This window comes from Oncorhynchus nerka, linkage group LG7 (assembly GCF_034236695.1).
Source record: "Oncorhynchus nerka isolate Pitt River linkage group LG7, Oner_Uvic_2.0, whole genome shotgun sequence".
NCBI classification, from domain to species: Eukaryota; Metazoa; Chordata; class Actinopteri; order Salmoniformes; family Salmonidae; genus Oncorhynchus; species Oncorhynchus nerka.
The window spans coordinates 36,417,913-36,432,374 of NC_088402.1; the positions used below are offsets into that span (position 1 = coordinate 36,417,913).

At 43.8% G+C, this 14,462-nt stretch overlaps 1 protein-coding gene across 1 annotated transcript in view; it reads right to left on the minus strand.

Annotated features, from left to right (window-relative positions):
* Window positions 1-14,462, minus strand: part of LOC115131533 (brevican core protein-like) — a 37,133-nt gene that overhangs the window by 4,166 nt on the left and 18,505 nt on the right. Inside the window, exons 3-12 of the mRNA XM_029663325.2 lie at window positions 13,868-14,254; window positions 13,466-13,640; window positions 12,957-13,084; window positions 11,337-11,630; window positions 8,004-9,677; window positions 6,047-7,045; window positions 2,505-2,612; window positions 1,184-1,342; window positions 529-611; window positions 273-417 (exon numbers count right to left, since the gene is read on the minus strand). Coding sequence (XP_029519185.2) covers window positions 273-417; window positions 529-611; window positions 1,184-1,342; window positions 2,505-2,612; window positions 6,047-7,045; window positions 8,004-9,677; window positions 11,337-11,630; window positions 12,957-13,084; window positions 13,466-13,640; window positions 13,868-14,254 — 4,152 coding nt within the window. The remainder of the gene's footprint in view (window positions 1-272; window positions 418-528; window positions 612-1,183; window positions 1,343-2,504; window positions 2,613-6,046; window positions 7,046-8,003; window positions 9,678-11,336; window positions 11,631-12,956; window positions 13,085-13,465; window positions 13,641-13,867; window positions 14,255-14,462) is intronic.

Genomic DNA, 14,462 nt, shown 5'->3' on the forward strand with positions numbered 1-14,462 from the left:
AAGTTAACTACCTCTGTGACCTATTGCCTGTATACAGGTAGTTACAGGTATGTAAAGGCACTGGTAGATAGGTGCTTGCTTGTAGTAACATCCTGTCCTCTTTAAGGAATACCTAGGATAGGATAAAGTAATCCTTCTCACCCCCTTAAAAGATTTAGATGCACTATTGTAAAGTGGCTGATCCACTGGATGTCATAAGGTGAACGCACCAATTTGTAAGTCGCTCTGGATAAGAGCGTCTGCTAAATGACTTAAATGTAAAATGTACTCACAGGTGCCTTTCTTGCAGGTGTAGGCCAGGTGGTAGTTGCAGGGCACATCACTCCAGCGCCCGGCATCATGCCACACCATCACCACACAGTCCTCTCCAGACAGGAAGTAACTGTCAGGCTGGCCCCTGTACCAGTTCTCATAGAGCTGTGAAGACAAGGTAAGAGACACAGAGCTGTAGTTGTTTATAAGCATGGGAGCTAATGTCTTGTCGTCCTCAGTTCTTTTTCTATGTCAAACCAATCTGTCTGGACTCACCAATGGGTTACCATCGGACCAGCGGAAATCCCCCTCGATGGTCTTGTCGTTCAGTCCAGTCCACTGATACTCCTTATAGTTATCTGCAGATGGAATAAGCCATTTTATTTGCTTTTCAAGCAGTAGGCTTGTCACGTCTCGAAGAAATGATACAGTAGGCCTTTGTCTTTGTGCTTCCACTGCGAATATCAACACCTCTGCCAGGGTTTGTGTTTCCAATTGACTGGGCATGAAGTTGCTCGGATGGAAGTCATGTGGCCACGTAATTTAGAACATGCTAAAGATGCCCCCATCACTCCCATTGTTTTTTTAGCAATGAATGCTAATGTCAGCAGTTGGTGACAGTGACTTAAAACACAGTCTGTCACTCTGGTTAAAAGTAAGTGTGCGTCTAATTTATTTAGTAATTTTGCTTAACTACCTCTTTAATGGACCAGATTAGCATTTGCATGTAGCACTTCCGCACAGCAGGGTCATGGGCCTTCCTACGCTAGTAAATAGCACACACAAACCCTTGAGAGCTTGCTGCTGCATTTCCAATGTATTAATATGCTGTAAAATGGTACGCTATGCTAACAAATGGAGTTGCCTATCAATGAAAGAGAAAAGGTGGGGCATGAAGTTCGGTGGCTCGCTGTCACCACTCCCACCGTACTGTTAATGAAGTCCTGCTCCTCAGGGGTTATGATTGACACCAGGTGGCCCCCCACCATGCGACAGTGCTGCTCCGCCACCTCCCAGCTCAGCCGCTGGTTGAAGTGCTTGTAGCAGTTCCCGTGGAACTTCTGCCAGCCCCCCCCACACTGCTCCAGATCTAAGAGACAGAACAGGAGGGAGGGAGAGATTTACTAGATGTCATTCTTTTTTATTTGAATGATTAAGAGGGAAAGGTAAGATCCGTTTAGCTTTTCTGACCATTGAACAAGAAAGAGAGCGAAGGGGTGGTATTGATGAAAAACAACGAGGGGATCCGAATGAAACTACCGTAAGACCTTGGCCGGGATTCAATCAAAGATGCATTATCGACAAGTTCAATACACTTGACCTTTGAAGGAAATTGTTTAAGCTTGAGCCAACAGGCCCAGTGTTGACGTGAATGTGATCGCCGCCAATGTCAGGAAAATGGCCTTTGATTGAATCCTGGCCTTACTCTGAAACTAGATGATTCTAACCCAGGGAGACAGTTTCCCCGATTCCCTGAGCAGATGGATCCATGAGGTTCATCCATCTAAAGAACACTTCTCATCTCACCTTCTTTCCATCTCTATTTTCACATCCCTAAATCTGTGTGACAGGAGCACGGTGGCATAGCAAGCAGGTCTCAAAGAAAAGGCTTCGCCCGACTGAACTGAAGGGGACAATTGTTCCAAAAGCAAGGTTTTGTTCTTTCTTGAGTTGGGCTCAGGGATGGAACAGCCATTTCTGGATTGTCCTCTTCAAAACAAGGTGGGTCTTTGTGATTAATGGGCTCTTAAAGCCACAGTGTGTAATATTTATATTTTGATTGATTGAGTTAATAGTACTACTAGTTATTAATAGACTAGTACAAATGTCTTAACTTCTAATAACAAAACAACGAAGGACCTGTTACTTTGTTAATGTTTTGGCCGTATATATCCAATTACTTCCTTATTACGAAAATAACTGGAATGTGGATCCACTCATCGGAGCCTGACAATCTGCTCCAGCACATACAAACCCACAATTATTATTACTGAATGTGGTGGTGCATTACATTACATTTGAGTCATTTAGCAGACGCTCTTATCCAGAGTGACTTACAGGAGCAATTAGAGTTAAGTGCCTTGCTCAAGGGCACATTGGCATATTTTTCAACTATTTGAACCTGCAAATCCCTGAGCTTAACCCGCTAGACTACCTGTCGCCCAGTATTCTGCCACCTGGTGCAGTAGAACCCTGTTTAATAGCACTCTTACTATTACAGAGGTACTGTAACAGCTGAATGAGGAGCTCACCCATTTGACAGAGGTCACCTCCATAGCTGGGCAAACAGAGGCATTTGGTGCTCCCGCCCATCTCGACGCAGGTGCCGCCGTTGGCACAGGGGTCGTCCAGACAGGCATCTGAAACACAGCAAGAGGCCAGTCCTACCAGCTCTGAGAATCATATGCAGCCTACTACTGTAGTAATACTGGTAAATAATAAAGTTGTACTGTAGTAAAAATAACAATACAATGATAATATCATACAATTACAGCCTAGTGTGTAGAAAGCAGTGAGGGCAGCTGCAGCAACGAATATGAGTATGATGATGATAAAAGAGTTGAAGACAAAGAGTTTCAGAGATGACGTAAAGAAAAAGAAAAGTTGGCGAAGGTCGTGTAAGGCTGCCCAATCAGGTGCCTTAACCCACTGTTCCCCGGTAGGCATTCATTGTAAATAAGAATTTCTTCTTTACTGACTTAACCTAGTTAAATAAAGGTTAAAATTACAAATGTAAAAACATTGTCCTTGTCATGTCTGCTGAATATATCACCATTACCTTGACTGACTCCCTGGCTATTCACCAGGGCAAGTACTTATTAGCTCTCGGGATAATTACGCCCTCTCTGGCAAGGATGACTAAGGCATTTCTATCACGTTGACAATTACGATGATGATTTCAGTGTTGTGATGATGAGGGTGGTGTGATAGAGTGCAAGGGAATTAGTATTACTGTCTTTATCTGCAATTGATTACCTACGATTAAACCTCTCATGCTGTTTTGCATTGGTTATACTTTTGCAGGTATCTGTGTAGATGTTATATTTTGGTTTGAGAACACATTACCAAAGTACAGTGTTAAGAGTGCTGACAATTGTAAAAATGAACTATGACACATTATGGATGCCTCATACCTTAGTGGTATTTCTGCAATCTACTGTAAATGTAACCTGGGCTGGAACCAGAAGTGAGCGAGTGAGACTTAGACATTAGACGATTTGGTGTGGAAATGTGTGAAATCACCAAAATAACACCAAAAAGAATCTAACTGAAAGTATCACATTGCCTCATGTGTCAGACTAGAGGACACGCAAATCGGACATTATACAACAGGTGGTTCTAATCCGGAATGCTGATTGGTTAAAACCGCATTCCAGCTGGTGTCACTTTACCCCTACCTACATGTACAAATTACCTCGACTAACCTGTACCCACACACATTGACTTGGTACCATTACCCCCTGTATATAGCCTCGTTATTGTTATGTCATTTTCTTGTGTTACTTTTGATTCAATTATTTTTTACTTTAGTTAATTTAGTAAATCTTTTTTCTTAACTCTATTTCCTGAACTGCATTGTTGGTTAAGGGCTTGTAAGTAAGCCTTTCACAGTAAGGTCTACACTTTTTGTATTTGGCGCATGTGACAAATACAATTTGGTTTGATTTGATGTGGTCTATTCCACAAGTTACCTCCCAATTCTCCTTTCCTTTAGATGAGCATGCAATTAGCCAGTGGATGGCACCAAAGTTCACATATTGAGTTGATAACAACACTCACAAGCCTGGCATTAACTCAGTGTCGAGAAAGTTTGATGTAGAAGTTGTCCTTAACTACAGATGTAGGAACAGATTACCCAACCCAGTATTTTAGCCATTATATTAAAAAATATCAGATGCTGTGTCAGTGGTTAGAGAAGCTGCCAGAGCAGCGTACCGATCAAATCACTGTACCTGTACACAGCCCATCTGTAAATAGCACACCCAACTACCTCATCCCCATATTGTTATTTTTTGTTGTTGCTCTTTTGCACCCCATTATCTCTACTTGCACATCATCGTCTGCATATCTATCACTCCAGTGTTAATGCTAAATTGTAATTATTTCGCCACTATGGCCTATTTATTGCCTTAACTCCCTAACCTTACTACATTTGCACACACTGTACATCATTTTTAAAATTGTGTTATTGACTGTACGTTTGTTTATCCCATGTGTAACTCTGTGTTGTTGTTTTTGTCGCACTGCTTTGCTTTATCTTAGCCAGGTTGCAGTTGTAAATGAGAACTTGTTCTCAACTGGCCTAGCTGGTCAAATAAAGGTGAAATAAAAAATAAAAAGGGAAACATCTACCTAACCTGTCAGGAATGTAAAGCACCAGTGACAAAGTAAACCTAATATTAAAGGCCATGTCCTCTCATTTAGATTTTCACCTTTAATGGTTACGGCTCTGTGAAAAGGCACATTTACTAAAATGAGACGGCAAATGTAGCATTCTATACAATTCTGTGCAAGTTATCCAACAGGCTGGTTTATGGTCTGTTAGTTGAATGGTTTTATGGATTGGGCCGTCCTGTATGAGTTCATTCCTTAGAGGAGAAAGCACACATATTTAAAGAATAATCCATGCTGTTAGCTGTGCTTGTGAGATGCTGCTTCTGACTCTCCATCTATAGTACAATCACAATCTGCAAAGATCCATTTTAGATTAGATGACATGGCACTAATCATGCCACACCGACTACACTTTCACGTCAAACAATAAACCAGCCTCAATAGTTTCCATTTTGCATTTAGCAACTCTTACTCATTACAAATGTTTAAAAGATTTGGGAGAAACTACGATCAGACCGCCATCTGGGAGGTCATTGTCATTTTTCAAATGGTACGTCCTGTTACAATGGGAGATTGATGGCAGTACAGACATTTTCACCTCAAATAACATTACAAATATTCTGATAGATGTCATTTACATATCTACAAGACTTGAAAACCAGATATTCCCTTATTATGGTTATGAAAGTGACATTCTTTGCCATACATTCTCTACTATAAACTAACTCAATAGCTGCTGAGTTAGTTGAAAAAGTTGCTGATGTTTTGTAATTGGGATACTGTCCCGCTATTAAATCAATAATATCTGTGTTCGTTACCACTAAAGTGTCAGCGGTGTTGCATTTGGGAGTCAGTGCTGTTACATTCAGAGTTAGTGGAGTTACAATGCAAGGACAAATGTTTGTCCGGTTGAATAACACTGGGTTTTTTTCCCACTTGGAATTGTGCTCAAACTAATATGGGCCCCCCGGTAAGAGGAAATTGACTGTTTGAATGGAAAAACATTCAGGACGGTGAAGGTGCAAGTTGGACTTCACTCTTGCAGGAAGAGTAGAGGGAGACAATCAAGCATAGCAATTCTCTTTCACAGAAATGGTGTGTCCAGGCAATACAGTACTTCACAGAAGTCAATCTTTGAGTGAAAAAAAACATCATGCACCGCAAGACTGGTTTGTTTGACAAATGTCAAAAGGGGGTTGTCCCATATCTCTCTCAATGCTCAATTCTTGGGCATCACAAGGAGCAGGGTGCTCTTTAGGGGGAGGGAGGGGGAGGAGGGTGAGTGGGCTGCTGAGACAAACAGTGAGACAGACGAAGAGGGGGGAGCCGTTGGGAGGGTGGCAGTTTACAGAAAATGGAGCAAGGCAGCTTGGGGTGGGAGAGGCCGGGGTTTAGTGCATCGCCGTGTCGAGTAGCAAGAGGAGGGTGGTTAGGCTGGTTAGGGTGGCTCGAGTGTTACCTGAAATCTTCCTGGAACTGCCCACAGCAGCTCTCTCATTGGGCAAGATGAGCAGGGTTGGCGGCTGGGTGAGGCCGAATTCCAGATCCATCTGGCCATGATCCACAGGGGGTTTAAGAGCCGTCACCCTCTCTGGCTCTGGGGGACTTTGTGTAGTGGAGGTGACGGGGCTCCAGGTCTGTGTGGCCCACTCTGTGGATGTGTACACGGTGGATGTGGACATAGTGGCAGTGGTGGGATCTGTACTTGAGGTGGACAAGGAGTCTGACACAAACAGTTCAGGTTCTGCTGAGGAGTCTGGAAACTCTGTCTGGGAAGAGGAGGAAGCGGGTTCCCCGCTGTATTCAAGGTCGTCCTGAGACTCTTGGGGTGCAGAGGTGGTACGGTGCAGATCCCAACTGGTTGTTTGCGACTCAAGGGGGAAGACTGTAACTTTTTCTCCGAGGGACGGTTCATCAGTGCCTGGCTCATGTCCACTTCCGTCTTCTTCAGGGTCCGTGGTTGTGGGATCCACCTCTATTCTGGACATGGCCGTTGTTTGATAGCCCATTGTGGTAAACTCGACAGGCAGCTGGGAGGTGGTGGACAGGTCTGGAGACTCAGTCGTAGGTATTTCCACTCCAGACCCCAGGTGCTCCTCATCAGACTCCCCTGGTGCCAGCTCCACTGCTCCTGAAGGTTCCAATCTCTCTGGATTGACGATACCCTCGAAATCTAGACTGGTGCTGCCTTCCGGTATAGCGGAGGAAGTGCCCTGGGAGGTTCCTGGTGGACGGCCTACTGTGGAGTACACAGCTACTGTGGAGTACACATCCAGTCCCAGCTCCTCAGAATGATCCAGTCCAGATGAGATGCTGCTTGAATGTGGCACTCCTGTCTGCTGCTCATTGGAGATGCTGGTGGCTCCAGGGGAGGCAGACATGTGAGTGGTGAAGTCAGAGGGTTCAGAGGTGGGGGATCTGTCTGTGTGCATTCCCTGCTGGACACCTAGGTCAATCTCTGTAAAGAAGGTACGATATACATTATTATTGCATGATTATCAAGTCTTAAGTTCTACACAGCCCTGCAATGACAAGGTACATACTTTTGAGAAAAGGAGTTAGGAGTAACATCTGTAAGATCAAACATCTATAAGATCAAAAACATCTGTAACATCTATAACATCTAAGATATTATTGATTTTATTTTTTACATTATACACGATTTTCAAATATGATCAAAGTACACTTGCTATTAAAATAACAAGCATGTTTTCATGCAATGGGCAGATGCAGTTGGTCTAGAACAGAGCAGCACTTATCACACTTAGACGTACACAGAGGGCGAATGTCAATGACATGCATGTCAATCTCTTCTGTCTCAAAGTTGAGGAGAGATTGACTGCATCGCTAGTGGTCTATGTGTTGAAGGTACAGAACTGTCTGTTCAAGTAGTTGGCACATAGTTGGGACACTCATCGGTATCACAAGACATGCAACCAGAGGTCTCTTCACAGTCCCCAGGTCCAGAACTTAGGCTAGGAAACACACCGTATTAAATAGAGCCATGACTAAATGGAACTCTCAGCCACCCCAGGTAACTCAAGCTTGCAAATAAAACCAGATTTAAAAAATGTGATAAAAGAACAACTAACGGCACGACGTGGACTGTGAAGAGGCACACATACATTTTTATGCATTTTGTATCGTATTTTGCATTGTATTATGTATGTGATACGTGTTTGGGATACGACTGTGATATGTGGTTGTCTCGCCTGGCTATCTTAATTTTATGGGGGTTAACTGCCTGTTCAGGGGCAGAACGACAGATTTGTACCTTGTCAGCTTGGGGATTTGAACTTGCAACCTTTGGGTTACTAGTCCAACGCTCTAACCACTAGGCTACCCTGCCGCCCCAAGATGAATGTACTAGCTGTGGGTCGCTCTGGATGGGAGTGTCTGCTGCAAGGTAGCCATACCTTGGGACATATCTCCAGATCCATCCAAGGGCAACCACACTGAGGTTGCCCTTCCGTGGGGGGAGAGTGTAGACCAGACTGGGTGAGGATCAAGCTCACCCAGGGATTCGGTCGAGATGGATGTCTCTTCAAGTTCTCCCACGATCGCCTCTTTGTGTCTTCTCTCTGCGGTGGGGTCACGTGCCCCGGTAGCATTCTCTATGGGGTCAAAGGCCATGTTGGTAGTCTCTTGTGCATTCTCCCGATGACTCTGGTTACCTGCTGTTGTGCTGTAGTTGGCTTCCAGTTGATCCAACTCCAGGTTGGTCTCTGGCATTGGCTGGAAGTGCTTAGAAGAGCCTGACTGCTGGTAGTCGGGTTCCTCCGGGTTCATCTCTGGCATCGGCTGGTAATGTATGTGTGGCTTGTAGGACGGCTCTGGGAATTCTGGGCTCGTTTCCAGTTCGAGTCGGTAGAAACTGGAGTTGCCTTCGTGGAGGGAGTCTGGCACGCTGGAGGTACTGGGTAATGAAGCAGGATGCTGGGAGTGATAATCTTCCTCGTGAAGGGAGTCTGGCTCACTGGAGGTGCTGGGTAAAGAAGTAGGATGCTGGGAGTGATAGTCTCCTTCGTGAAGGGAGTCTGGCACACTGGAGGTGTTGGGTAATGAAGTAGGATGCTGGGAGTGATAGTCTCCTTCGTGAAGGGAGTCTGGCACACTGGAGGTGCTGGGAAGTGAAGTAGAATTCTGTGAGTGATAGTCTCCTTCGTGAAGGGAGTCTGGCTCACTGGAGGTGCTGGGAAGTGAAGTAGAATTATGTGAGTGATAGTCTCCTTCGTGAAGGGAGTCTGGCTCACTGGAGGTGCTGGGAAGTGAAGTAGAATGCTGGGAGTGATATTCTCCATCGCGAAGGGAGTCTGGCTCCCTGGATGTGCTGGGTAATGAACTAGAATGCTGGGAGTGATACTCTCCTTCGTGAAGGGAGTCTGGCACACTGGAGGTGTTGGGAAGTGAAGTAGAATTATGTGAGTGATAGTCTCCTTCGTGAAGGGAGTCTGGCTCACTGGATGTGCTGGGTAATGAACTAGAATGCTGGGAGTGATAGTCTCCTTCGTGAAGGGAGTCTGGCACACTGGAGGTGTTGGGAAGTGAAGTAGAATTATGTGAGTGATAATCTCCTTTGTGAAGGGAGTCTGGCTCACTGGAGGTGCTGGGAAGTGAAGTAGAATTATGTGAGTGATAGTCCCCTTCGTGAAGGGAGTCTGGCTCACTGGAGGTGCTGGGTAGTGAAGTAGAATGCTGGGAGTGATAGTTTTCTTCGTGAAGGGAGTCTGGCACACTGGAGGTGCTAGGAAGTGAAGTAGGATGCTGGGAGTGGTAGTATTCTTCTACAGGAAGTGAAGTCTCATCAAAAGGCTGGAAGAGGTCCTGGGTGGAAGCTGTACGGGTGAGTGGGACCTCTGTGCTTGACATGGAAGTAGGGGGAGATCCTTGCAGGTCCTCCCGAGCAGGAGCTGACTGGAAGACGGGGAGGGATTGCAGGACACTCTGGGCCTCTCGCTCCACTTGCTCTGGATCCAGGCTCGGATGGAGCTCCTCGGCAGGCTCCATAAGAACAACAATATCTTGTCCGATATCCTCTGGTTCAGTGGCCATGTAGTCCATGGGGGCATCCGTGTGAGGATTCCCATTACCTGAGAAGAACAGGGAGTGGACAGGAGACTCAGTGAGGTTGTTTAATGAATGGACATAAAACTAAGACATTCTCTGCATAACACAAAATAATCCATAGAAGCATGCAATCTAACAAATATCTTGCAATAAAAAAAAACTATTATCTATGCTACAACTATTTAGTCCAGTACAAAAACAGACCTCTGAAATAAGCACTGTACTATCTCTTTTATCTACTAATTAGGCCAGTACAAAACAGACCTCTAAAATTAGTGGGGAATATGGAATTATTTTAAGATGGTCATACCATGGATCATATGGATATCTGATTAGAATTTTAGGACCCATTTAGGTATCAACTTTTTTTTCCTTTTTTTTAAAACATTATTTGATTAAATATTGAATTAGGACATTACGACTATAGCCCATAGAAACGCATTGAATAACACATTCAAACATGGCAAAAAATAGTAAAACAATAAACTTCATAAGAAATAAGGTTTTGAAGTGTATGTCTTATATTTAGGAGATATAAGAAAGCTCAGGATACATTTTTTAAAATTTCTTCACACATATTTAAACCCTTCTTTTTGTAGGCACAAAACGACCTTCACACTTCCATTTGTTTGTATGGGTTACCTTCAGACGAGACCCGTGTCCTCGTAAAGATAAACAGAAAACGTGTTCATGAGGGTCTCCCTTTTCCATAGAGTGGTCATAACAGTTTTTTAGACCAAACCGTTCAGATGCTACATCCGTTTTTGCGAGAAGACCGATTTTCGGGATGTCTCATGGTCTGACAAACACCACTGTAGCTTGGCCACCTTCCACTGCAGATACGGAAGGCCGACATAGACAGTTGTTATGGACTGAGACGCAGCCTGATATCTCTAGCTTAACTGACGGATTTTGATGGGGATTTTATTATTATGTTACTTAACGTTTAAGGTGCGTCAATATACTCTTAAGAATCTTTTAACTAGTAATTAGTCCAGTACAAAACAGACCTCAAATAAGTACTTTGCTATCTCTTTTAAAATCTCTTAAGGAGCCAACACTTTTTTTCAATATTCGCCTAAAATGACATACCCAAATCTAACTGCCTCTAGCTCAGGACCTGAAGCAAGGATATGCATATTCTTGATACCATTGGAAAGGAAACATTGTGAAGTTTGTGGAAATGTGAAATTAATGTAGGAGAATATAACACATTAGATCTGGTAAAAGATAATACAAATAATATATATTTTTTTTTTTTTGTACTGTCATTTTTTAAATGCAAGAGAAAGGCCATAATGTGTCATTCTAGCCCAGGCACAAATTGGATTTTGGCCACTAGATGGCAGCAGTATATGGGCAAAGTTTTAAACTGATCCAATGAGCCATTGCATATCTGTTCAAAATGTTGTATCAAGACTGCCCAAATGTGCCTAATTGGTTTATTATTACATTTTTAAGTTCATAATTGTGCACTCTTCTCAAACAATAGCATGGTATTCTTTCACTGTAATAGCTACTGTAAATTGGACAGTGCAGTTAGATTAACAAGAATTGAAGCTTTCTGCCCATATCAGATATGTCTATGTCCTGGGATTTTTTGTTGTTACTTACAACCTCATGCTAATCACATTAGCTCAACCGTCCCATAGAGGTTAATTAGTCCAGTACAAGACTCAGACCTCTGAAACAGTAAACATCATGGCGGCTGGAGGATTCAGGGAAGCCTGTCTGGTTGCTGTAGCGATACAGGGTCTTGACCCCTGCCTGTGGACCTCCACAGCGCGCTCTAGGGGTGATGACGGGGTAGCGCACGCTGCCATCAGACAGCCAGCCAGGGTTGCAGCGGTCCAGACCCTCACTCCATGCCATGTACAGCTGCCCTGTGGTAGCCAGCTCTGCCCCTTCCTTCTCGCAGTACGCCCAAGCCTCATTCAATGACAGCTGCTTAGGGGCAGAGCCATGGAACACCTCCCCTGCACAAAAAAAGGTAATGTGTTAGAGTCCTAATGGAATTTAGATTCCGAACGATTGTCCTAGATCCTTCATTTTCCTGCAGTATCTGGAAAAATACAAAAGGCTGAACACATAGGAGAATGAGATCTCGGTTGGGAAAATGACATCAGTATTTGATATGTATTGTACCTGTAAATACAAATGATCTGACTCATCTAAAGTGTGTATTCTGTCCACTAGCTAAAATCCCTACATTCCTGTAACTTAAAGGGATAGTTCACTCAAATAAAAAAATTATATATTGGTTTCCTTGCCCTGTAAGTGGTCTATGGTAAAGTTATGACAGCAATCCATGATTTGGTTTAGTTTACCTGGCACTGTTACCATGTTTTAGCATTTGTGGCACACATCCCATTCAAAGTCATGGGACCGATGTTAGCATTTTTCGCACATCATGTCCAAATAATCAGAAAGTATCTAAAATTGTGAAGCTCAACAAAGTCACTTATAAATGATTTGAATATGATGCGTGAAAAATGCTAATATCGGTCCCATGACTCGGATGGTGCCACAAATGCTGAATACTAAAAGGTTAGCATGTGGAAACAGTACCAGGGAAACTAAATCAAAGCATGGATTGCTGTCATACTTTGTTCAGAGATTGTTTGGAGGGTAAGAAAATCAATATGTAATTTTGCAATTTGGGTGAACTATCCCTTTTAAGGAGACCCAACACAGTCATTTTATAGAGTGCCTTCAGAACACATGATGATATACAATGACAAAGCATCTGTCTTGGCAAAATGACATATTGTCCTTTATTATTTTTTGACACAATCATATGTTATTGCTCAGTAGAATCACATTTATTCACACTGTCACTATTTACACTGCCTTTTTACGGGGAGCTACTCACACTGTCACTATTTACACTGCCTTTTTTTTAACGGAAGCTATTCACACTGTCACTATTTACACTGCCTTTTTTTACGGGAAGCTATTCACACTGTCACTATTTACACTGCCTTTTTACGGGGAGCTATTCACACTGTCACTATTTACACTGCCTTTTTTTACGGGAAGCTATTTACTGTCACTATTTACACTGCCTTTTTACGGGGAGCTATTCACACTATCACTATTTACACTGCCTTTTTACGGGGAGCTATTCACACTGTCACTATTTACACTGCCTTTTTACAGGGAGCTAATCACACTGTCACTATTTACACTGCCTTTTTACGGGGAACCATTCACACTGTCACTATTTACACTGCCTTTTTACGGGGAGCTAATCACACTGTCACTATTTTACGGGAAGCTATTCACAAGTTGTTGTTCTTTACCATCAATATGCTCCACATAACAATACACATCAAACAGCTCCTCTGGTTCCAGCGTCCCATAGTTCCTCACTCCCGGGCGACCATCCATGTCACCATAGCAACCTTCCCGGGGAACTTGGATTGGATATCTGCGAAATAGAAAATATTAGTATTTCCTGTGCTAAGAAAATGTTGTAAAGACTAACTCTGATAGGTGAGGGGCCTCAGTCATTGTTTTTTAATCTGTTAGCGGGAATTGATGTGTGTGTTGGGAACACAGACCAAATAGAGTCCCTATCTTGCACATGTAAGCCATAATAATGCTCATGAGGAAATCCAGCTTAATTAACATCAGGACTAGAGTGAAACTGATTCAGGTCAACATACAGTCTGCCAGAAAATAGTATGACATACCACACAGTGGGACAAATTCAAAATCCCCAGTAGCCTATAGGCGTGTGAATTAGTCAAAACAAAGTATTGCACCTTTAAGAAATGTGTCTTTGTATTATAAGACAAGTTGTGGATACCTGACAGATTGGTCAGCGAGCCAGCCGGCGTCACACTGCTCATAGCCATCGTAATAGGCTGCCAGAAGCTGGTCGGGAGTAGCGATGTGTGCCCCAATGCTCTCGCACACCGCCTGGGCCTCACTGAACGAAAATGCATAGCGACCAGAGGCATGTCTGTAGTGGAAGACCACACCTACATGCACACGCGTGTGCACAAACACACACAGAGAAATATTGACAGGTTCAAATACACAATATGTGGTAAAAACTGAAAGAAAAAATATTAATAGTTGCATATAAGGCTAAATCTGGTTGTTTCTAAACCTGTTCGCAGTTTCTAAACCTGTTAGACAAGTTTAAAAAAATCAAAAATATTCACATCGACTCCTAGAGCCTTAAAAATCCTTCGCCCTTTGTTACCTTTGACCTTGATCTGTGTGAAGTCGCTGGCGTCGTCCAGGCCCTGCTGCACCTCGCAACGGTAGTGCCCTGTGTCTGTTGAGCGCAGCTCCCCCAGCCAGAGGGAGAGGTCCTCGGGCGAGTCTGCAAAGTTGACCAGGGAAGCTCGTTCTCCATAGGCCTCGTTGACCTTCACCCTTTGACCCCGCGCCACCAGGATCTCTGTCTCCTCCTGCTCCCCATCATGCAACACGCTCCACTTGACCCGGGGCGGGATGGGGGGCGAGGAGGACGAGGGGGGCCCAGGGGAAAGGGACACCATACATGGGATTGTGATGGAGCCTCCTAGCTGTGCAGTGGAAATCGGGGTTGCCTTGGAGATGGTGACCTGGAGTTGTCGGTTGTCATCTGAGTCAGGAAGGAGAGACACAGTGAGTAAATGATGCTGACTGAGTAAGTGGCCGGCTATTGACCTCTTGTGGTGATGGTGAATAATGCATTTCGGGGACAATCTTCAAAATTCTGCAGCAATGGTTATATTCCATGGATGAGTGTAATTTCCCCTCAAAATATTTTATGATTACGGAGTGGGCGGAAAAACAAATGCTTTAATCAG